The sequence below is a fragment of the Xiphophorus maculatus genome, chromosome 10 (assembly GCF_002775205.1).
Source record: "Xiphophorus maculatus strain JP 163 A chromosome 10, X_maculatus-5.0-male, whole genome shotgun sequence".
Taxonomy (NCBI): Eukaryota; Metazoa; Chordata; class Actinopteri; order Cyprinodontiformes; family Poeciliidae; genus Xiphophorus; species Xiphophorus maculatus.
The window spans coordinates 23,582,053-23,603,960 of NC_036452.1; the positions used below are offsets into that span (position 1 = coordinate 23,582,053).

Sequence of the window (21,908 nt, forward strand, 5' to 3'; positions counted from 1 at the left end):
ATTAAGCAGCTTGTTCAACTCTATGATTTATTATGTCTGCAAACCGATATGGGAAACTGATACAGGAGTTCAGTGACAAACTGGTTAATACAGTTTCAAATTTTAAGTCCCAAAGATGCATGTTCATTAAAATTCAACTTAATCTATTAAAATACTCATTCAGCATAGAGGTTTATGAAATGCGGCTGATGTATTAAGTTTTTTTTTTTCTTTTTCATATTGTGGTTCTTTCATATCTCATTGCATAACATTAAAACAATCTTGTTTTTTAATGTTATGTTTCACATGGAGGTAAAATATGCAAAAGCAGCTCAGACGGTGCACCGTAAAAACAGTTTAATTTAAACGGAGGCTGCATTTCTATTCTGAATCATCATCCTGTATTTCACATGGCTATAGGAGCCACCTGTCAGTATCCCACATACAAATATGTACATCATTAGAAAAGGGCTCCAGTATTTAAAAAAAAAAATTAACATCTACATACAGAAATAGACAAACTGGCATCTCTGGTAAAGATGTGTACAGACCTAATATAAACTCACCATATATTGCAGAATATCACTAAAATGTTTAGAAAATAATCTAATACTGGACAAACTTTATTCAGCATGGAAGAATGTCCACAATAAGAAATGTTTAACAAAATAACTAATACAAAAAACGCAACACATTTTATTTCTCTGACTTTTCAAGAAATGTCTAATTCATGACTTCTAGTTTTTATGGGTGTAAATGGTGACAAAAAATCCCAAACTGTCACAGAGCTGCAGCATGCTGTGGCATCTTGTGGTCACCGTAGCAACCCCTAACATTACAAATGTTCGCATGCCAAGCTAAACTGTAGCTTTAGCTGTATCCATGTCCAGGCTGTTACCACCTCAGTACGGTGAGAGACCTGTGATGCTGAGGGCAAAGCATCCTTTGCCTGCCATCATGAATGCTTAGAAATACAACTTTCACATTTTAAATAGAATCACAGTCAACTCTACAAGAAAACTGCAAATGGGCCATCAGGGGCGAATGAGTCACTAAACAGGTTGAACCTTCTCTCTGGGTCAGGCCAAGCCTCAGACTGAAATCTGATAGAACAGCTGTGAGAATCTAGAGAAGCAGTGCAAACACCCTGTAGGCTCCAAACATGTTTCAACAGAACAGGTGTCAGCAGTTGTGCCAGTTATTTTGTAAACTGTTTATGTATAAATTTGCTCCTAAATAAAGATCAGACTTTTCTAAATGTTCTACTAGCATGCCACTGCAATAATGTGACTTTATTTTAACGTTCTGTACACATCTTTTACTGGGGTTTAAAGTCGTTGTGGAGTTGCAGTTCCCTCCAGGGGGCGCTCTCTGCTGCAGGCTTTACTCTTCCTCTGAGCTGTGATGTTTGCAGTGCTGCCTCAGGAAAGCCTCCACCTCCTCTCTGCGTGCCAGACTGTTGGCTTTGCCTTGGAAACGCCCGCTCTTCCCCGCCCCTTTTCCCTGAAGCAACTCCAAAATCCTGAAGAGAACAAAGGCGTCTTCAACAGCTCTTTTTAAAAATAATAATAATACAATGGTAACATGTCAGAGTCTCCTCCTACCGTGGGCCTAATTTGGTAACTTGTCCACTAGGTCCAGCGAGGAGAAACAAACCGGCTCCCTTTTCCTCTCCAACAGTGAGGAAAACCAGAGTTTCCTTCAGGCAAATAAAACGATTACTCCAGGATTATCAGGCAGGGCTGAAGCAGACAGGTGGAGGTCTTACCTCTGTGTTTATTTCATTGGCGATGATGTTCATGAACTCATTGTCACCTTCTTTTCTGTAGTTAGAGGAAGATTCCAATTATTGAAATTTCTAATGCATTGCAAAGGTTTTTATTCATCCCCCAAAGTTTGCACATTATGTTATAACCGCAAACTAGGGATGCACTGATTAAAAAAACAATTGCTATTATGCTATTACAACAAAAAAACAATTGCTATTATGAGCTGATAACCAATATTTACTGCGATATTTCTATGCCTTTTTAACATTGAAATATTAATCCACTGTGAAACCCTCTGAGTAAGCCTGTCGCAATGAGCAGTAATCTGATTGCATGATAAATTGAAATTAGTGCAATAATGTGATGTTGCCCTTTAATATTTTTGTAAAGCTGCCATTTTGAAAAATGATGCAAGCATTTGGTGCAAAGTAGTTTGTCAATTTTGTTTAGGGACGAAATAATCCATTTTATTTATTGTTTTGGTATATCTAAAATGTCGGGTTCCTGTGTTAAAGGTACTTTTGAAATTACAGTTTGTTGACCTTTGAGAGGTTGTACTTGCATTTTGCCATTAGCATTAGATTAATTGAAAATGGTCTCAAAATGCTATATTATCATTTATTGCAATTTATCGTCCAGCAAAACTTATGACAGGCCTCCATCTGAGCTGGAGCTACACACAGGGACAAGCCCCGCCCCCTCCTGAAACAAAGAACAAGATGGTAATAAACATAGGTTGTTATCAACACCGTTCTACTCATCAGGCCGATGCCGATGTGGATGCTGATATATCATGAATCCCGACTTCAATCCTCAACTTTTCTTTTTTCAGTTCTCTTTATTCTTTTCGACTTTACACAGTGATGCAATATTAAGTGAGTCCATCACATAAAATCCCCCCATAAATCCTTATTTTCTGATTGTAATGAATAGTTTTCTATGTTGACCGCTTATCTTACTTGTGAAAGCTGAAGAAGTTTCCTCTGTGAGGGTTGTTCTTAAAGTCCCGAGAAATAAGCACGGCCATGTCCCGCAGCAGACTCAGGTTGCTCTGGAAACGCATTTTGATAGGTTGGATAAAAACTCAGGGCTGCAGCTTCAGATAGAAGCTGAACTCCTTCTACCTTCTGTAGCATCTTGACAGACTTCTGGATCTTCTCCACGGCCTCGACGTGCTCGTCTGGACCCGTCCTGTGGAGTCATGACCAAGACGATGTTTTCATCTCTGAGCTTTGCAATGAACACAATGCAATGGCATTGTGTTCTTCAGACATGTCAGTTTGAACCTACTTCAGGAGAGAGACCAGCGATCGCTCTGTGCTGTAGCTCTTCTCCGCGTACTTCAGGACTCTGTTCCCTGTAAGGAAGATGAGGTTGGTTTTGTTTTTCTTTCCCTTCTCTGTTCCCAGCAGCTTTATGACCTTAGATGAAAAATTGGGAGAGAAGTTGTTTTTTATCGTAACCACCTCAGCTGATGTCTGTGTCGGAGTGATGCGAGTCACCTGTAAGTGGCTGAGGTTGGTCACATGGGTTCCACAGCACATGTTGGCATCAATGCCCTCCATGTCGATGATTCGAATAGGCCCTGCATGGTCGTCTGGCAGCCCCCGACTCCTCACCTGCCTCGCACAAACACCATGGTCACGTTTCAATCACTGATCGCAGAGCTCAGTATCTGCTGCTGTGTTCCCATTACTACTGCGCACAAATCTGTCTATATTCTGCTAATGTAAAAAAACTATTTCACAACTGCAGTGTTTTTATTAAATGAGAAATGAAATTAAAATCACGTGAATGAGCTTGTTCATGCGATAAGTCATTACGTCCGTTCCCGCTGTGGTTTTTAAACAGTAACACATTCATATTTCAGGCATAAGATGAGGCGTTGGCGTCTTACTCAGGCGATGGAGCGACAAGTCCCGCCTACTTGGGAGCGGTTATGTATGCGGCGTTTTGGAGAAATTATAGTCAGCGATTTTACAGAAGAGTTTTGGATTCAACATGTTCAAATACGCAACAACTTTTGATGAGCTGTGATGCTGTGAGAGCTCTGGTGGAGCCAGCTGAACATTGAAAAAACAAAAACTATCATCCTACTACTACTTCCTGCCGTCTTCATCGTTTTTGCCAGTAGTAACATCGGGCTGTTGTTGTGAAAAGTGTTTCTATTGCAGTTTGTAAAATCCATCTATTTTGATATGACCACTTTACCACTTAAGTCTTGTGCAAAAACTTAACAAAAATGTGTGTTGGCGTGTTTCCATTAAGCAAATTCATTTTTGTAAACATAAGTGTGTGTACGCACTTTCTCCACAGCAGGGTCGCTTAAATCAAGGAGTTGAACATTGACGGGAATCCCAGCTCGAATCTTCTCATTCACGGCTTCTTCCAGTTCCTGAAGCTGCGCGGCTTTAACTGATGGAGTGTCCAGTTCGATTGTGCTTCTGTGACGGCCCAAGTCCCTGAAGAGAGGGAGGGGAAATGACATCAGACCAGGGAAATGCTCAGGTCTCTATCGACAGTGAAACTGATCCGATGATGTACCAGGAAGTGGTCTTGTATCCAAACATTGCATCTGCCAGGGCTGTGATTAAATGCTGGCCTAAGGAAGAAGAAAACTATATCTTAGAACATTTTATGTTTTCACGTTACACTCTCGACTCACTGTATTTCTTCAGGGACAAATAAACAAATATGAAAATCTGACATCCAATCACGCCCAGCTTCCTCATCCATTCTTTCCACCAGCCCAGTGACAACGCTACGTTCACATGATGAATCTAACTCATGCCTCTTACACATGGGCTCTGGGTTATCTTTAAGTGTGCTCCTATTTTTGTCTTTTGCTAAATGGCTCTCTCTGTCAGGACTGGACTTCCTCCCTGACTTGTCTGCTGTGCTGCCCGGTCTCCATGATGCTGTATTGTTCTCTAACAGACCTCTGAGGCCACAAACAGAACAGCTGGATTTATGCTGAGAATAATTTGGACACAAGTGGACTTTGTTCTCCAATTAAAGGACTTCAGATTTTCATTTGTAGTGAAATTGAAAAACCACGTGTCATTTTCCTTCCATTTAACATCTACGCACTATTTTGGTGTTGACCCATTACATAGCACCCTAATAACATACCTGGATGTTTGTGATTGTGACAAACGGAGAAGAATGCACACATTCTTGGAAAGCATTTGTATCTCAGGGCAGTTAAAACACTGCTGTTTGATCCTCCTCTTCCTCACCTGAGTGTTGCTGCATGTGATCAAACCTCCTCTCCCAGTCTACAGTCAGGCGCACCTCCTGACGCTCCTCCACAGGTGAGGTCACGAAGTGGACTGCATCCGGTCCCTGCCTGGTCACTCTTAAAACTGGAACCTCTCCAATCAGACCATGGTCGTCTGGCTGTGAGAGCATCAAGAAAATAGCGTCACATACACGCACACACACTTTCAGTGGTGGAACAAGCTTAATGATGAACGCGCTTACTTGGCCTCCTCCCTCAGGGAATAAGATTGTATCTTGGAGCAGGACATTAAAACCTTTAAGGGTTTCTTTCTTTCCATTCACTTCTTGTTTTAGTTCCGCAGGACAGCAGGATACTACAGAGGTGACAAACTGAAAGCGAATGAATGGAAATGGGTCAGCCAGCAACGCTTTTCTATTGTTGTATGGCAATGTTGCGATTGATTTAAGAGCAACACAGTGAGTAAATGCTATGCACAATGAATATAAACACACAATTCAAAGCTCAAAATAGACAAAAACTTTAATTCTTGAAAATAAAAGTGAAGTTAGCTTTAGCTATAGTAGCTTAGCAGCCATGCTAGTAGATCCAGCAGGATTTAAAGGTTACGTTTCCGGGATGCTTAGTTTAGCTTCCGCTTTAGAGACTCGTACCTCTTTCATATAACAGTCTCTCTGACACTGGAAAGCCATTCTGGGCTGTTTAAGAGGCGAAACCTGAGTCTGAAAGTGGTGCAGACTCGTTTGAACTTATCCACGCAAAGATGTCAGTGAAGCACGGGTAGCAATGTAGTCCAAACTTAACAACTTCGGCTTTTCCTCTTTCGTCGGGCATCCCTTAAAGGGGCCATACGCATCATTGGCTGGCACCCAGTTGAACTCTTCCTTTATCTATTTGCTTAGTTCGAAACAATACATCAGTGTCTGTCTGTTCAGTTACACTCTAGAATACTTGTATTGTAGAACCCCAGAGGTAAATTAAAAAGTAACTCATATTACATAATTTAATGTTCTTTATCCTCAATGTTCTTCATTTTATAAAAAAGTATTTCTCTATACCATCATCTCCAGATGTTTCACAGTAGTTCCCAGAACAGAACCAAACTTCTTTAGTAGCTTTTTGAACTGTGAGTTCCTGGATCTGATACTGCGGCCCCAACAGAATGTTAGAAAAGATAACAACAGATTTAGGGAAGATAAGCAGCATTTTGTTAACAGGTCACTGTTGAAAATGAGAACTTTGACCTCAATCACTTTAACTCACAGGTGTCAAACTCCAGTCCTCGAGGGCCGCAGTCCTGCAGTTTTTAGATGTGACACAGGTACAAACAGGTACACTGGAATAAAATGACTTAATTACCTCCTCCTTGTGTAGATCAGTTCTCCAGAGCCTTGCTAATGACCTAATTATTCTATTCAGGTGGTGCAGCAGAGGCACAACTAAAAGTTGCAGGACTGCGGCCCTTGAGGACTGGAGTTTGACACCCCTGCAACTGGTTAAAAAAAACACTGAAGGATTCCTCAAAAGGCAAACTCTGCTCTGTCTCTCTGGTGTCAAGTTCAGTCTGCTGTCCAGGTGAACACCAAGGTGTTTATACTTCCCAACAACAACCACGATTGATAATAGTATTTGCTCTAACTCTGTTTCTATTGAAATCTACAGTAGATGATAGGAGTCTGACTTGTATTGGACATCTGTCCAGAGTGAAAAGGAACAGTGGAAGTACAGTGCCCTGTGGTGCTCCTGTGCTGCTGACCTGCTGCTGAGACAGTTTTTCAGTATCAGATTTTGGTCTCATTGTCATCAAAAATGTATATTAAGAGCTACTAAACCAAATGCAATATAGCATAACACATTATCAGTATGTCAAGATTCATAAATAAATACAGCCTTACCATCTTTGCATGTTTTGTGATAGTTTTTTTTTCTTTCCATATCTACTGATTGCAAATTGTTTCTATTATTAAATCTGACTATAAATGTTTTTTTTTCTTCAGGTATCCTTTAAAAAGCAAACTATTCCTCTTGAATACCTTTAATGCTGAATACTTTCAATGCTGCCACTTGCTGGAGTTAACAAAAATGCCAGACTTTCCATCTGTCTCCATCACCTTTTTCAACGTGTCAACTTTATCTGTTGACTGTTCATTTTTAAAATATAACCGAAAATACAGACAGAACATTAACATCATACACCATAATACACAAATAAGCACGTGTGGAATAGATTTATATTTATAAAAAAAAGCATGTAACACAATTTTATCTCACAATTCTCACAAGCATTAGCACAATATTTAAAAATCCACAGTTGTATAGGAAAATCTGTCTCCAAAAACCATCCTGAAGAGTTAGTCAGACTGCAAGAGAAGAAAATAGATATATGTCTGAATACATATTCATTAGAATAATAATCATTTTTCCATATTACATAATGAAAGCTGCCAGATTCCTCTGCTTACATCACTGAGGTCCCCCATGTCCGGTATGGCTCCTTTGTTTTCACTGGCCATTTCTTGAATCATCTGACAAAGAAAAAAAAAACATATCCAGAAATGTAATCATGCATATGTTGCATAATTGTAATATACCCTTGAATCTTTTCACATTTCATCATGCACTGTAAAAAAAAAATATTTCAAATAATTAAAAAAATATATTGAAAAGTCTGTGAGCAGGAAACGCTTCACATCCCTCTCTGATGGTGTGCCCTCTGAGCACACAATCATTATTCAATAAAATGTGGGGATGGCTTCATGCTTTGTTTTTCCTTTGCAGGGACAGAGAAGCTGGTCAGAGTGGAGGGAAGACGGAGCTAAAGACACGGCGAAAATCTGTTGCTTACTGCATGTTGAGACTGGGGCGGATATTCACCTTCCAGCAGGAAAAACAACCCGACATGCAGCTACAGCTAGACAGAAGGGTTTAGGTTTAAACATATTCTCATACTAGTATGGCTTATTCCAAGTTCAGACGTAAATCCATTACAGAAGATTTGAAATTTCATGTTCAGATGTCAGATTTTCCAGACAAACTGAGCTTGAACTAACCCGCTAAGAAGTTGCAGTTCTAATTGCAGTAAAAATATGGTTCTGAAAAATGCTTGGGCTGAATCAAAATACATGCTACATGAAAAATTTTGATATGTAAAAATAAATAAGTAAATGAAAATGATGTGTCATTTTCTTCCATTTTAGAAACCTGCACCAGTCTTTGCTGGTTTATTGCAGGTTTCAGCAACCTTTATAACCCACAGAGCAAGTTTGGAGCTTTTAATAAACTGCATGATCATTTTGTTCTTAATAAACAAAATGATCTGTAGTCATATGTGAGACTTTTTCAGTTTTATGGACACCTACTATATAAATAGCTTATGTTTTACAGTTAAATTAATTAAATAGAGCTGCAGGGTGCAGAGGCCTGGTCAGCTGCATAAAAACCTAATGAAATTCAATAGGATTTTGTGTTGCAATGCAGCAACATGTGAAAACAGCTTAAGCAGTGCAGAGTGTGGGGCCCACTCACATCCACGTATTGGTCGTACTCTGCCTTTCCCTCATCTTCCTCATGCTCCCAGTCTCTCCAGTTATCAAAGTCTACAGAAATCCAGCTGGGCTGCAGGAGGAGCAACAACATATTGTTAAACACACAACTCAACAATACAAAAAAGTCACACCAGTTAAATTTGTGCAAGATGAGAGCTTTTTACTGCTGCTACCTTTGCAGGGTCCTTCTGGACGCGAGGCCATGCAACGTCTGGTTTCATCTTTCTGAGCAAGACGTGGATGGTGCGTTCATGCACTGTCTCTCTGGAGTCCTTGAAAGTGTTGAAAGCATTTCCAGGTCTACATTTAATGTCGTATTTCACACATAAGTTAATAAACACAAGAAGTTTCAAAAGGTGAATCCTTACATGGATTTGGACTTTGTCATAAAAGTGTAGTTCATTGTAAAAGACGTCATCTGTGTCATTTTTGCAGCTGTTTAACAGATAGAAGTTTAGTCAGACGAAAACCGTGTGCAGTTATCAGCAGAGTAAATTACACAAACCCACCACAAAATCATTTTGTCTGGCTGGATGTCCACTTGGACACCTGTCGGCTTTTGAACAGCAAAGTTGATGGTGACGTATTTCTTTCTGTCGAACCACAGCGCATGTGCCGGCTGACTGTTGAAACACAGAGTCAGTGGTGATTTGTTTGATCGGTGTGAAGATTCAAACCTCAAAGGTTCACGCGTGAGCAGCTTCTTCCTACTGCACACTAACAGAAAACCAACACCTACCTTACTTCTGGTCTTACAATCTTTGGTTTGTTCATTCTGATTCCTGGAAAAATTTAAAGAGCAGCTACTTCTTTTATTTCTTTAAATCACAGAACAGTAAAAGGCTTTACTTTTCTCTAGTCTCACGCTGTACGCTCTAATACAGTGACCAGGCCCAAGAAGCTATAAATAGAGCAATATCAGCTGCTGGGAGTGAGACCGCCCACAGCCCCCTCTCTGCCCTTTATAGGCTGCCTGTGGAACACTCCGGAAGGCAAAAGCAGTTTCTGGGTTCTACAACACTCCACTCAACCCCCATCTAATCCCCCACTACTCCCTGAAACACCCAACTGGGCAGAAGGGTTGGGAGATTTAGGCCAAAAATAACAAAAACAGTTAAACTCTTACATTTTCCTTACTTTTGTTGCTAAAAGGATTGTTCAGAACATCTAATGTGATTTTTTGTTAAGATATTGTACACTTGAGAGTCACTTGACATATGATTGTACTAGTTAAAATCTACAAAGGAAACTATCTTGACATCTTGATTTGGATAAAAATCCAGATGATTTGATTCTGGAGGATGAAGAAAGTGGCTTTTCAGAAAAAAATCAAGCCCAAAAAGCGGTCTGCTAAAATCTTTAACTCCAAGTCCAAAAAAACGCCATAGCAGTTCATATGAATGATCTTTTATGAACCTTCAAACCATCAATGGTTCGCATTTGGTGGTTATTTGCAAAGAGGTCAATGATTATTCACATGGGAAATGGAGCGCCATCACAGTGTGAAACACGTATTGAGAAGAGCGCACAGGAAAAACATTTCCAGTCACACAAAACGTTTTAGAGTCTTGAGTTTTAACCTCAAAAGAAGAATTTGTGCTTGTTGGAAACTGACTGAAAATTATGCGTTATTGTTTCAAAATACATATTTGAAATGCCTGCATAAAGTTTCCAAGGTGTAAGCAATGTTCCAGTTTTGTTTTCCTCCTCTCAGTTATCCCAGTGACACATGACACACTTTTAGAGGGCAGCATGGTTTGTCCAGGTCTGTGCTGAAGTATGAAGCTAAAGGTGCAACTGTGGAGTTTGTCAGTATTGTGTCATTGAAAATTATTGCCAGTGAGTCAGCAGAATGTAGAAGCATAATTACTGCATGCTTGCTGAGATTATTGTTTATGCTCAATGAGTAATGTCAGTGCAACAAAAAATCGTCTTGTGTGTCAACTTACTTGGAGTTACAGCTGAAGTGTTTTGCCTTTTACACTGTTTAGCTTTTGCAGAAGCCATTTGGCATGACTGAAAACACGTTACGTGTTTTGTTTTCCACATGTTTCTATTTTCAGTAACCTCTTCATACAAATGCTTTTGGATGAACTGCTATAATATTTTTTGAGATCAGAAATTGTTTGAGGACTGTAAATGTCCACTTTGGTCTGGACTCCGTTGTCCCAGTGAGATGAGACCAAACATGAATTCTTTAATCCTATATAAAGGTGGTAGAAAACGAACCCTGCACATCATCCTGACTCCAGGGTGGTGGTCTCATACTGTTGGGATGACTTGCTAAAGTAGAGAAATCAAAGATGGTTCAAACTGATGGGATGATTGGTTGGGCTAAACAAAACTGGAAGAAATCTATTGGAGGTTGTGAGAGACTTGACACTGGTGCCATGGAGGGTCCCAGCACTCTTAAGGGTTGGTGTTGCCTGACATCAACCCTACAGAGCTGCAGGGAAATGTCTTAGATAAAAGCATAAAAGCATATTTGTGTGCTAGAATAGCACAAATAAAGTAAAAGACTTCAAAAATTAAAAAGGTTTTCATAAGCATGTGAACACTGTTGTTTTTTTGTACAAGTGTGGAGATGATAAAACTATATGTGTGACTTTTTGTATGTCTCATAACCATAAACAAAACATATCTATGGTCATAACTATGTGCAGTTTGTGTATTCCATAAGAAAAATGTATATTATGAGAGAGCAACTTGACAGACCCTGGCTGCTGGTGTGGAGGCCTGTTGCTGTCGTCACCGGAAATGTAATTCCCTGCTCAGTCTGGGTAGGGATGTGGCGCCAGACTACCCGGGCGAACACAAACAAATTCATGACAATAATCATTAAATAGCGTCTCCCGTCCTTTGTTTTATCGTAAATCAATAGGGAATTTCTGTTTGTTGCTCCAATCTGAGTTGAAAAAGCGTCAATCAAAGGAGACATGCCGCGCACACGACAGGTAAGAAAACAGATACAGCGGGTTGCTAAACACGGTTAGCATTAGCAGAGTTAGCATCAGAGTGCTCCATTCTCCAAGCGGAGAGCTAGAAGGTTCCACGGTGTTTCGTGTAGTAAGTCGGTAATTTGCCAGCCTGAAACAAACTTTAGCTACTCATTCAACCAGACAACATCAAAACAACAATTTTATTCGCTTTCACGTAGTTATGTTTAGCTTTTGTCAACGTTTTCAACCAATAGTGCTATGGTGTAGCCACTGTGGGCGGTATAAACAGAAAAGCCATATGTAACATTTGGGGTTTGGTACTACCAAAATATAGACAAGCATCTAGATTAGATTAATGCCGATTTTATCTTTGGACTACATACGAAGTGAACTTGTACAGTCTTACTAACTGTAAGGCGTTAATATTGTGTTTTTGAAGAGTAAAACTTAAAATACAGTATTAGTGAGAGCAGTCCGTCACAGTAGGGCTAACTGCTAACTACCATAATAATGGGTTGCGGAGCTAACCTGGTAAACCGCTGTGTCTGGTAAATCACTGAGACGCATTTCAGGGAAATTTGAATGAATGAAACAACTGTTTAGTTTTATGGAAATCGCCAATTAGCTGCAGCTTCAATCCCTAAACAAACAAGCAGCTGATGGTTCCTGATCAGCTCCATGGCAACACAATGCGTGACAAAGATCAAGTTTGTATGAGTGTGATGAAAGGATCTCAGCAGTTGGCTAACCAAATGAGAACATAATGGTTTTCTATGTTGGTGTCATAAACCAAGCTCTTTACATGCTTATTCTGATCGGTCTGAACTGTATTGTAGGTATGGGTTGTATTTCTTCAGTCCTGTCCCATCTGACATTGTTTAGATTAGAATACTACATGATAAATTATAATGCGGACACAGTTATGATGTCATTGTGGTCACTTTTTTCCTTCCTCCCTCATGTGGACTTAATAATTTCCCTCTTTCTTTCTGTCCTACCTACATGTGTCCTACCTCCCTAGTGTACTTCCTTTTTTTGTTTTTGTGTCCTTTCTCCCTTCTGCCCTTCATCCCTTTCTTGTGTTTTTCTCTCCTCCATCCTTCCTGTTTTTGCAGCCTCTCTACTGTTGTAATGTCTGTCCTCATTTCTTTGTGAATTCGCTGTGTCTTTTAAAATGCATGTAAAGAATGGCCAGTCTGGAAAGTTTGGAACCCTGGCTTTCAAATGAATGAGGAGCTCCGTCATCAAAAGGGAAAACGTTCATATTGATGACTCCTGCTGTTCAGATCATACAATATTTCATTCACAGTGTGGGTTTTTATGCTGTTGAGCTTAAGGCACTTCATCCTATAATCTGTCGTATCCCTCATATGTAGGTAAACCAAGCCAGTAGCATAAACACCAATCAAGCATTCAGAGCACAAATAGCAGTAGCATTAACAAATGTAGGAATAGAGCAGGAAATAAAGTAGCAACAGGGTTTCTTTGGAGGTTAATTTTCTCTATAATTGATATAAAAATAGTTTGCGTCATCTCGTTTTAGCCTCATTTGAGCTGCTTTCTCTTGGCAGAGGCCGTTGACTGGGAGTGTGTCTGATGGAACGGAAGACTCCGACTCCTCTGCTGAACGGGAGCAGACCAACAGCTCAGAGAGTGATGGAAACATGCCCAAGAGACAGCGCCTCACCAGAGCTTCTACCCGCCTCAGCCAGAGCTCTCAGGGTGGGCTATTATCTCTAGAAGACAGAAGTCTTAAACTGGACCATTATAACTGATGCTTGACTTAGTTTCCGTCCCTCTCTCATCAGACACTCCGGATCTGAAGCGTGCTGCAGACCATGATGAATCGCCACCGCTCACACCCACAGGAAACGCCCCGTCCTCTGAGTCCGAGCTGGACATTTCCAGCCCCAACGCATCTCATGACGAGAGCCAGTCCAAAGATCAGGCCAACAGGGACTCGGATAAGGACCTGTCCCATCGACCCAAGCGCCGGCGCTGCCATGAGACATACAACTTCAACATGAAGTGTCCGACGCCCGGCTGTAATTCCCTTGGTATGAGTTCAGCCTTGATGCACGTTTTTCTACTTGGGGATCTTTTACAGCGCTCTGCTGTAAGGCAAAACCTTAAAATAACTAAATCTTTTCTAGCGGTTGCATAATCTCAGACTGGAATAAAGCCTTTTAATATTTGTGGCCAAAAAAAACAAAACAATTTCTATGCACAAACCTATTTTGCTTATAGGACAGCACAGAGTTTTCTCTTACATTTGACCAGTTTGGAGCATTCAGAGACAGATCCATGACCGGTCTGGTTTGGATCATTTCCAGACCAGGAAGAATCCTGGACCCTCTGCTGTGCGGTTTTATTTTTAGCTACAACTAAAGAGAAGCGAACAAATAGTGTAATAATTGCAGTAGTTACAGTTACATCCATCACTAAAACTATTTATAGAAATTAAATAAAACAACAAAATCAACCTGGCAGAATCCTTGTCATCTTAGGTTAAACACATAATTAACTATAGTGTAATATATTCCGTTCACATCCAGGAACTTACATTGCTTGCAGTTCACAAATACAGGTTTAATCTGTCCTTTAAAATTTAACAAATGCATTAAATTTTTCTTCTGTTTCTCAACATGTTATTATTCTCTTAAGATTCTGATGAACCGTTTGGTGTGTGTACTCTGCTGCTGATTTAGATGTTTTGTGTTCCGTTCGTTTCTGTACCATCACATCCTGGTGTGATTCTAATCATCGGCCTCTGTTTCTTTGAATAGGCCACCTCACCGGGAAACACGAGCGCCATTTTGCAATATCAGGGTGTCCTCTCTACCACAACCTCTCTGCTGACGAGTGCAAGGTGAGGTTAATGACCAACACGGTGTCTTGCGTGCAGCTTGATTAGAATTGATAGTTTAAATGAGTAAAGCAGCACATGGGATCCCAGTGAGCTTTAAATCTTCATCTTCTCTTGCCAGGTGAAAGCCGTCAGCCGTGAGAAACAGGAAGAGGAGATGAAGACACAGGACGAAGGCAATTCACGGCACGCAACTCGCCACCAGGTAGTCTGGATTATTCAGCGTCGCTTAGTGTTTGTCACAAGGCGGTTGCCATGCACACAGAAAAAGGGATGTTTGTATTTGTTCCTGGTTTCTAGACGCCAACGCCCAAACAGAGCAGATACAAGGAGCAGGTCGCTGAGATGAGGAAGGGTAGAAACTCTGGGCTGCAGAAGGAACAGAAGGAGAAGCACATGGTATGTTGGTCCGACCTCCTGTGTGTCTAAAGCTGGGATCACTGCTTTGTTATAAAGCGTTGTTGTGGAACCGCCGCCTCACTTTCCTGTTCCGTCGTCAGGAACATCGGCAGACGTACGACAATACCAGAGAACCTCTGCTGGAGAACATCACCAGCGACTACGACCTGGAGCTGTTCAGGAAAGCTCAGGCCCGCGCATCTGAAGACCTGGTAATGCTGTCTGCTTAAAGGGCCGGTATCATGTCAAATCCACATTTTTGAGCTTTATATCATTTATAATGTTATTCCTTTATAAAAACATACCTGGAGTGTTGCTTTGATGCTTTCATGCATGTTTGAGAAAACCTTTAATCTTCCATGGCAACCATTCAGCTGTGTAAAACCCAGGCGTTTTATTTAGCCCCGCATTAGCTCCTCCTCAGAGCTGCAGTTTCCAAGCTTCTGAGCTTTCGCTTCACAGATCAGCCCTCCCCCACTCAGTTCCTTCAGACTAACCAGCAGCAATTAGCAAACATCTGGTATAACTGTTTGTTTGCTGAGCTCTTTATAAGAGCTACTTCTCAGAGCAACGCTGCTAAAAACATTGTTAAAGGTTCAATAGAGGAGCCATGTTGTGATGACGTCCTGAAGGTGGTGTTTTTAGAACGAGCACAAACTTCTTAAAGAGACAGAGGTTCAATTTTAAGTCGTTAAATTATGAAGTCAAATTTGTCTTAAGTCATATTTGATATATTCAGCATTTTTATAATAAAGGTAACATAGTTAAAAGATTGTGGTATAAAATAATACTATGTGGTGAAAAATACACCACATACTTTAACTCACCACTACATTCAACCCCCAGCATTCACAGTACAGCCCCAGATTATCTAACACACACACACGGCCTTTAACAGATGTGTTTGTTCTGGTGTTTTTCATTCTGCAGGAGAAGCTGCGTATCCAGGGTCAGATCACCGAGGGCAGCAACATGATCAAAACCATCGTGTTTGGCCGCTACGAGTTAGACACCTGGTACCACTCGCCCTACCCTGAGGAGTATGCGCGCCTGGGCCGCCTCTACGTCTGCGAGTTCTGCCTGAAGTACATGAAGAGCCAGACCATTCTCAGGCGACACATGGTGAGATTTCCACCAACACAGAACAGAGCGTTTCTCACACAGGACGCCATAATATTCTTGAGTTTGCCTCTAAAGCTTAGCTGAATATGCTGAACACTTTCTGTATATGTAGAGCTTTTTGTAATAATGCTCTGGCTTCCTCTATCTTCTGTGTTATCAGGCCAAATGTGTGTGGAAGCATCCTCCAGGAGACGAGGTCTACAGAAAGGGCTCTATATCTGTGTTTGAAGTGGATGGCAAAAAAAACAAGGTGAATAACGTCAAATTTTAATTTAACATCTTTCTGTCTGTCCTGCTGTCATCCATCCATTTGTCTGTCTATTTATTCATTCACTATAGCGTGTTTTTAAAGAGACAGAGGTCCAATTTCAAAGTGTTAAATTACAAAACCAAATTTATTTTACGTTATGTTATATATGCCTTTGAAAAGATGCTGAATAAGGTAATTCTAGTCAGGTCTGACTGAGAGGAGAGCCTCCCTGCTCTCACCGTTCTACACATGGCTGTTGTTTACATAGTGAGGAAACTTAGCGACTAAACCTTAAATAAACACTGCCATTGTTGTCATTAATATAAAGTTATTTTAAAGTACAAAGACTAAGATGCTAAAGTATCAGCTTAGAGGAAGCAGGTTTTCCTCTAATCCTCTTCCGTCCTGCAACACACTAACAGCAGATTTGAAAAGTGTCTGTGGCGTCCATCATGTCTGCTGTGACAGCTGACCGAACACACAGCCTGTTAATGAAGCTCTGTTAGTTTGCTAGACTCCTGGTGTTCTCTATGAACGTCAGACTGGAAAAACAAGAGCTAATAATCCCCATAGAAAACAGGCTTACTTACAAAGTTTCACTAAAATCAGCTGGTGTTTGTTCTGTATATTGCTTTAGTCTTCCACCACTGCTCACAACTGTAAAAAGAATAAAATGAAAACATTCAAATATTATATTTTCACATGATCTGCTGCCCTCTGGTTTTCATGTGTGTATGTCAGATGTTATCACATACAGAAATACAATTGCAATCATATTATGAGTAACAAAAGCTTTTAATGACAGTTAGAATGAGTTAATGCAGCAAGTCAATATTTGCAGTGTTGACCCCTCTTCTTCAGGACCTCTGCAATTCTCCCTGGCATGCTCTCAATCAATTTCTGGACCAAATCCTGACTGATAGCAGTCCATTCTTGCACAATCAATGCTTGCATTTTGTCAGAATTCCTAGGTTTTCGTTTGTCCACCCGTCTCTTGATGATTGACCACAAGTTTTCAATGGGATTAAGATCAGGGGAGTTTCCAGGCCATGGACCCAAAATCTCTATGTTTTGTTCCCTGAGCCAGTTAGATATCACCTTTGCTTTATGGCAAGGTGTTCCATCATGCTGGAAAAGCCATTGTTCATCACCAAACTGCTCTTGGACGGTTGGGAGAAGTTGCTCTCGGAGGACATTCTGGTACCATTCTTTATTCATGGCTGTGTTTTTAGGTAAGACTGTGAGAGAGCCGACTCCCTTGGCTGAGAAGCAACCCCACACATGAATGGTTTCAGGATGCTTTACAGTTGGCATGAGACAAGACTGGTGGTAGCGCTCACCTTGTCTTCTCCGAACAAGCTGTTTTCCAGATGTCCCAAACAATCGGAAAGGGGATTCATCAGAGAAAATGACTTTACCCCAGTCCTCAGCAGTCCACTCCCTGTACCTTTTGAAGAATATCAGTCTGTCCCTGATGTTTTTCCTGGAGAGAAGTGGCTTCTTTGCTGCTCTCCTTGAGACCAGGCCTTGCTCCAAGAGTCTCCACCTCACAGTGCGTGCAGATGCACTCACACCTGCCTGCTGCCATTCCTGAGCAAGCTCTGCACTGCTGGTAGCCCGATCCCGCAGCTGAAACACTTTTAAGAGACGGTCCTGGCGCTTGCTGGTCTTTCTTGGGCGCCCTGGAGCCTTTTTGGCAACAATGGAACCTCTCTCCTTGAAGTTCTTGATGATGCGATAGATTGTTGACTGAGGTGCAATCTTTCTAGCTGTGATTCTCTTTCCTGTTAGGCCATTTTTGTGCAGTGCAATGATGACTGCACGTGTTTCTTTCGAGGTAACCATGGTTCACAGAAGAGAAACAATGATGCCAAGCACCAGCCTCTTTTTAAAGTGTCCAGTGGTGTCATTCTTACTTAATGATGACAGATTGATCTCCAGCCCTGTCCTCATCACCACCCGCACCTGTGTTAATGGAGCAATCACTGAAACAATGTTAGCTGGTCCTTTTAAGGCAGGGCTGCAATGAAGTTGGAATGTGTTTTGGGGGATAAAGTTCATTTTCTAGGCAAATATTGACTTTGCAATTAATTGCTGTTACGCTGATCACTCTTTATAACATTCTGGAGTATATGCAAATTGCCGTTATAAAAACTGAAGCAGTATACTTTGTAAATATTAACATTTGAATCATTCTCAAAACATCTGGCCATGACTGTATAGGAACCCTGAGGGAATTAACAGTCAGTTGGTTCTGTTTTGCCCAGATTTACTGCCAGAACCTGTGTTTACTGGCCAAGCTCTTCTTGGACCACAAAACTCTTTACTACGACGTGGAACCTTTCCTCTTCTACGTGATGACAGAGGCCGACAACACGGGCTGCCACCTCGTGGGCTACTTCTCTAAGGTAAAACAAAACCACTTCCTGTAATATTCTTTAAATATAAGATGTATGGTCACATAAACTGAATGCTGGGCATGTGGCTTTGATGACTTTTTTTAATTCCCAGGAGAAGAATTCCTTCCTGAACTACAACGTTTCCTGTATCCTCACCATGCCTCAGTACATGAGGCAGGGATTTGGCAAGATGCTCATCGATTTCAGTACGTAGACGCACCTGAGCTTTTCTTTTAGGTCTTTATTATTCATGAACCAATTGCTCCAATAGGAGACAGTGGGAATAACCTGTGAAGCGGTTTTGTTTTGCTTGTTGCTGTGTCGCTGACTGGTCCTCTGTGCTGTCCAGGTTACCTGCTGTCCAAAGTGGAGGAGAAGGTGGGCTCACCGGAGAGGCCTCTGTCCGACCTGGGCCTCATCAGCTACCGTAGCTACTGGAAGGAAGTGCTACTCAGATACATGCACAACTTTCAGGGCAAGGAGATCTCCATCAAAGGTGACGTGTTGGGCAGTTTTGGATTCTTTCTCCATAAAGTCCTAACAGTTTATACAGGCACATCTGAATGAATTAGAATAGCATTAAAAACTGAGTTCATTCCAGTCATTCAGGTCCAGACATGAAATGCAGATTGATTCCACACAGAGATCTTATACCAAAAAACGATTCTTAACTCAGAACTGTTACAGCATGCTGAGACGTATCTGACGTAATGTATTCTAATTTGCAACTATTAATGCAAATTCTCTCATTGTTCACACGTTTTGCGTAGACTTTCAGTTTTCAGCAGTAATTACTGGGATAAACGATAATATTGTTGCTTTGAGACCATTTTCAACTAATATGGTGATAATAATGCAAGTTCGCTCTCTCAAAGATCAATGATCTTTCATTTCTAACAAACATTTAACAGTGGAACTGGAAGACATTTTAAATAACCAAAATATGACCCAACAACCAAAAAGGATAAATAAAGCTGAGATGAATGCCACACACAACTGAACCATAAATAAAATAGATGATGTAAACAAAATTGCCCTTGTGTTATTAATATTAATCATCAGAATGGGAAATTATTGAGCTCATTTTTCTTTGTCCTGTGATGAATCCATTTATTTATTATTATGACAGGATTTCACAAATCTGCCAATCACCTTAGCGGTTTCTATATTTCCTTTTTTCCCTGGTTGAATTTTAACCAATCCTCTTAGCCCCCCTTCTAATTTAACTTCCTGTTTCACAGTGCCATTTTAACAACATCATTTTGGGCCTCTGAGCAGGTAAAACAATATGAGGTTCTGCCATCTTTGGGTCAGGAGTGTGTGAAGTGAAGGAAGTATAGTTTATCACAATAATGTCTGGGATCATTTATTGTAAATAAATTTAACATGGCAGGCCTGACCAAGTGAAACTAATTCTTAAGTGCAAAATGTTTCCAGTTTTTGGTCTACTTACTGTTCTGAGTTTGTTGTTCTCTCAGCAGCATTATTTTAAGTCTGTGTACTCCAGTTGGTGATCAATTAATAAATTAGTTGGCAATTATTTAATTAGTATATTATTTTTATCCGATTAATTGGTTCAGCCCTAATCTAATCTTTTTTTTTTTCTTAAACAGCTGAGCTTTGGGTTTTTTTTCAGCTGCAAGCCATAATCATCATGATATAGAAATAGAAATAAAAGCTTAAAATGGTATTTGTGTATGAATGGAGGTACAAGGTTTCTCCCAGAAAAGTTGCTAAGTCTGGTGGGTGGGGCGCTAGAGCAGACTTTCATCCAGCCCGTCTGGTTTTGAGTTAGAACATGTTTTAATGTTGAAATTTGAAAATATCACTTGATAACTGTGTGTTATTAAATGCCTGAACATCAAGTATAAAGTCATAAAAAATCCAAACATTTTAAAAAGACTTAAATAAATAAGCACTGCTTAGCCTGGTGGGGCACAAGTAAAGTCTGGTGGCCGCCAGGCTTATAATACACTGGGGGAAACCCTGGATGTATACAAGAAGTCTCTAAATTAAATCATTGATGTAAGCTTGTATTGTGTGTTCAGAGATCAGTCAGGAAACGGCAGTGAATCCGGTGGATATTGTGAGCACCCTGCAGTCCCTCCAGATGCTCAAGTATTGGAAGGGGAAGCACTTAGTACTGAAACGACAGGTGAGATCAACTCGTTTCCACCGAGTGACACCAATCTCCCGTTCAGTTACAATCAGATTCTGTTTCATAAATGTGATTCCACCTGTTTGAGCGCCGCCTCCGTTTCCTCCCAGGACCTGATCGACGAGTGGAAAGCGAAGGAGATCAAACGAGGTAACAGCAACAAAACCATCGACCCGAGCTCGCTAAAATGGACGCCTCCCAAAGGGACATAAAGCACAACACCCTCAGGCTACTGAACCTTCACTACCAGCCTCCAAAACCACAAGTAGCCTAAGACCTTTGACTCGTCGGTGAAGATCAGTGTTACTTTTCTTTTACTCGTGTATCCAGATCATTTCTCTGCATCTTTTTATGTCCGTTTCTAGTCACAGAATCATGAGCTGAAGCATTTACAGCTAGAGGAAGACTTTTTGTGTTTTTAAAGGGCCTTCGTCTCACTTTGTTGTGAATGTTAGATGAGTTGACCTGGCCTGATGGAGAGACATGAATGTTCCACTCTGCTCACAGATGAATTGAATACATAAAGACATTCGGCAGCATTTCCAGATTTTTTTTTTTTTTATTATTATTACTATTTCTTTCAAATAATGTGCATCATGAAGATGATAGTTATTCCTGTTTGGCATGATTGGAGAAGCAAAAAAAAAGCAGGGTGAAATTTTTTTACTAAAAAATATTTTTTATAGTCTTTGGTTGGTGTAAACGTTGTATAGATGTTTTTCTTTTTCCCCCATGTGTCTGATTAGTACAAGAAGTGTATCCATTCCTTTAGGGAACCTGCAAAATAAAAGGGGAAAAAAAAAATCAGATTTTTAATTTGCTTAGAGAGGAAAAAAAAAGATATTGAAAGTAAGCCAAGCTCAGGTTTTTTGTACTACTCCTGTCATACCCTGCTGGGACGGTTCTTCTGGATGCTGGATCTCTCTGGTTGCTGCAGAAGGACTCACTCCGCTCACAGACTCTGAAACAAACAGAACGCAACTGAACGGGACCACATGCGCTTGGTGAGCCGCATCGCTTCTACGTGTTCGTCCGCTTTTTAAGACCGTCTCCACCAATAAAGCTGCCTTGATATTTTCACCTTTCGCTTCACTTGTGTTTTTAACAGTTGCTCACCTTCACTGGAAACACTTCGCCCCATCAGATCCACGAATGCAACCCTCTTGTTTGCTACAAATAGAAAAAGAAAATTTTTTTTTTTTAACTATTTTTTTAAAGAAGTCATTTAAAAATTATTTTGA

At 40.7% G+C, this 21,908-nt stretch overlaps 3 protein-coding genes across 3 annotated transcripts; 1 reads left to right on the forward strand and 2 right to left on the reverse strand.

Moving 5' to 3' along the window:
- Window positions 1-9: 9 nt before the first annotated feature.
- Window positions 10-5,772, reverse strand: aarsd1 (alanyl-tRNA synthetase domain containing 1). Its single transcript, XM_005812300.2, has 12 exons — window positions 5,643-5,772; window positions 5,232-5,360; window positions 4,988-5,147; window positions 4,293-4,350; window positions 4,054-4,210; window positions 3,251-3,367; window positions 3,039-3,169; window positions 2,873-2,939; window positions 2,708-2,799; window positions 1,748-1,802; window positions 1,584-1,678; window positions 10-1,501 (listed from the first exon to the last, which is right to left on the reverse strand). Exons 1-12 carry the CDS (start codon window positions 5,679-5,681, stop codon window positions 1,363-1,365), a joined length of 1,239 nt encoding a protein of 412 aa, XP_005812357.1. The 5' UTR covers window positions 5,682-5,772; the 3' UTR covers window positions 10-1,362.
- Window positions 5,773-7,203: 1,431 nt separating this feature from the next.
- LOC111609951 (putative protein PTGES3L) lies at window positions 7,204-9,450 on the reverse strand. The gene is made up of 7 exons (XM_023341565.1): window positions 9,274-9,450; window positions 9,044-9,157; window positions 8,903-8,969; window positions 8,708-8,806; window positions 8,515-8,604; window positions 7,452-7,514; window positions 7,204-7,349 (listed from the first exon to the last, which is right to left on the reverse strand). Exons 1-7 carry the CDS (start codon window positions 9,306-9,308, stop codon window positions 7,341-7,343), a joined length of 477 nt encoding a protein of 158 aa, XP_023197333.1. The 5' UTR covers window positions 9,309-9,450; the 3' UTR covers window positions 7,204-7,340.
- Window positions 9,451-11,314: 1,864 nt separating this feature from the next.
- On the forward strand, window positions 11,315-21,747 carry kat7 (lysine acetyltransferase 7). Its single transcript, XM_023341596.1, has 14 exons — window positions 11,315-11,488; window positions 13,045-13,195; window positions 13,282-13,530; window positions 14,260-14,342; window positions 14,461-14,544; window positions 14,640-14,738; window positions 14,840-14,950; window positions 15,669-15,860; window positions 16,021-16,110; window positions 18,378-18,518; window positions 18,622-18,715; window positions 18,859-19,005; window positions 20,558-20,664; window positions 20,778-21,747. Exons 1-14 carry the CDS (start codon window positions 11,471-11,473, stop codon window positions 20,877-20,879), a joined length of 1,668 nt encoding a protein of 555 aa, XP_023197364.1. The 5' UTR covers window positions 11,315-11,470; the 3' UTR covers window positions 20,880-21,747.
- The last annotated feature ends 161 nt before the right edge of the window (window positions 21,748-21,908 follow it).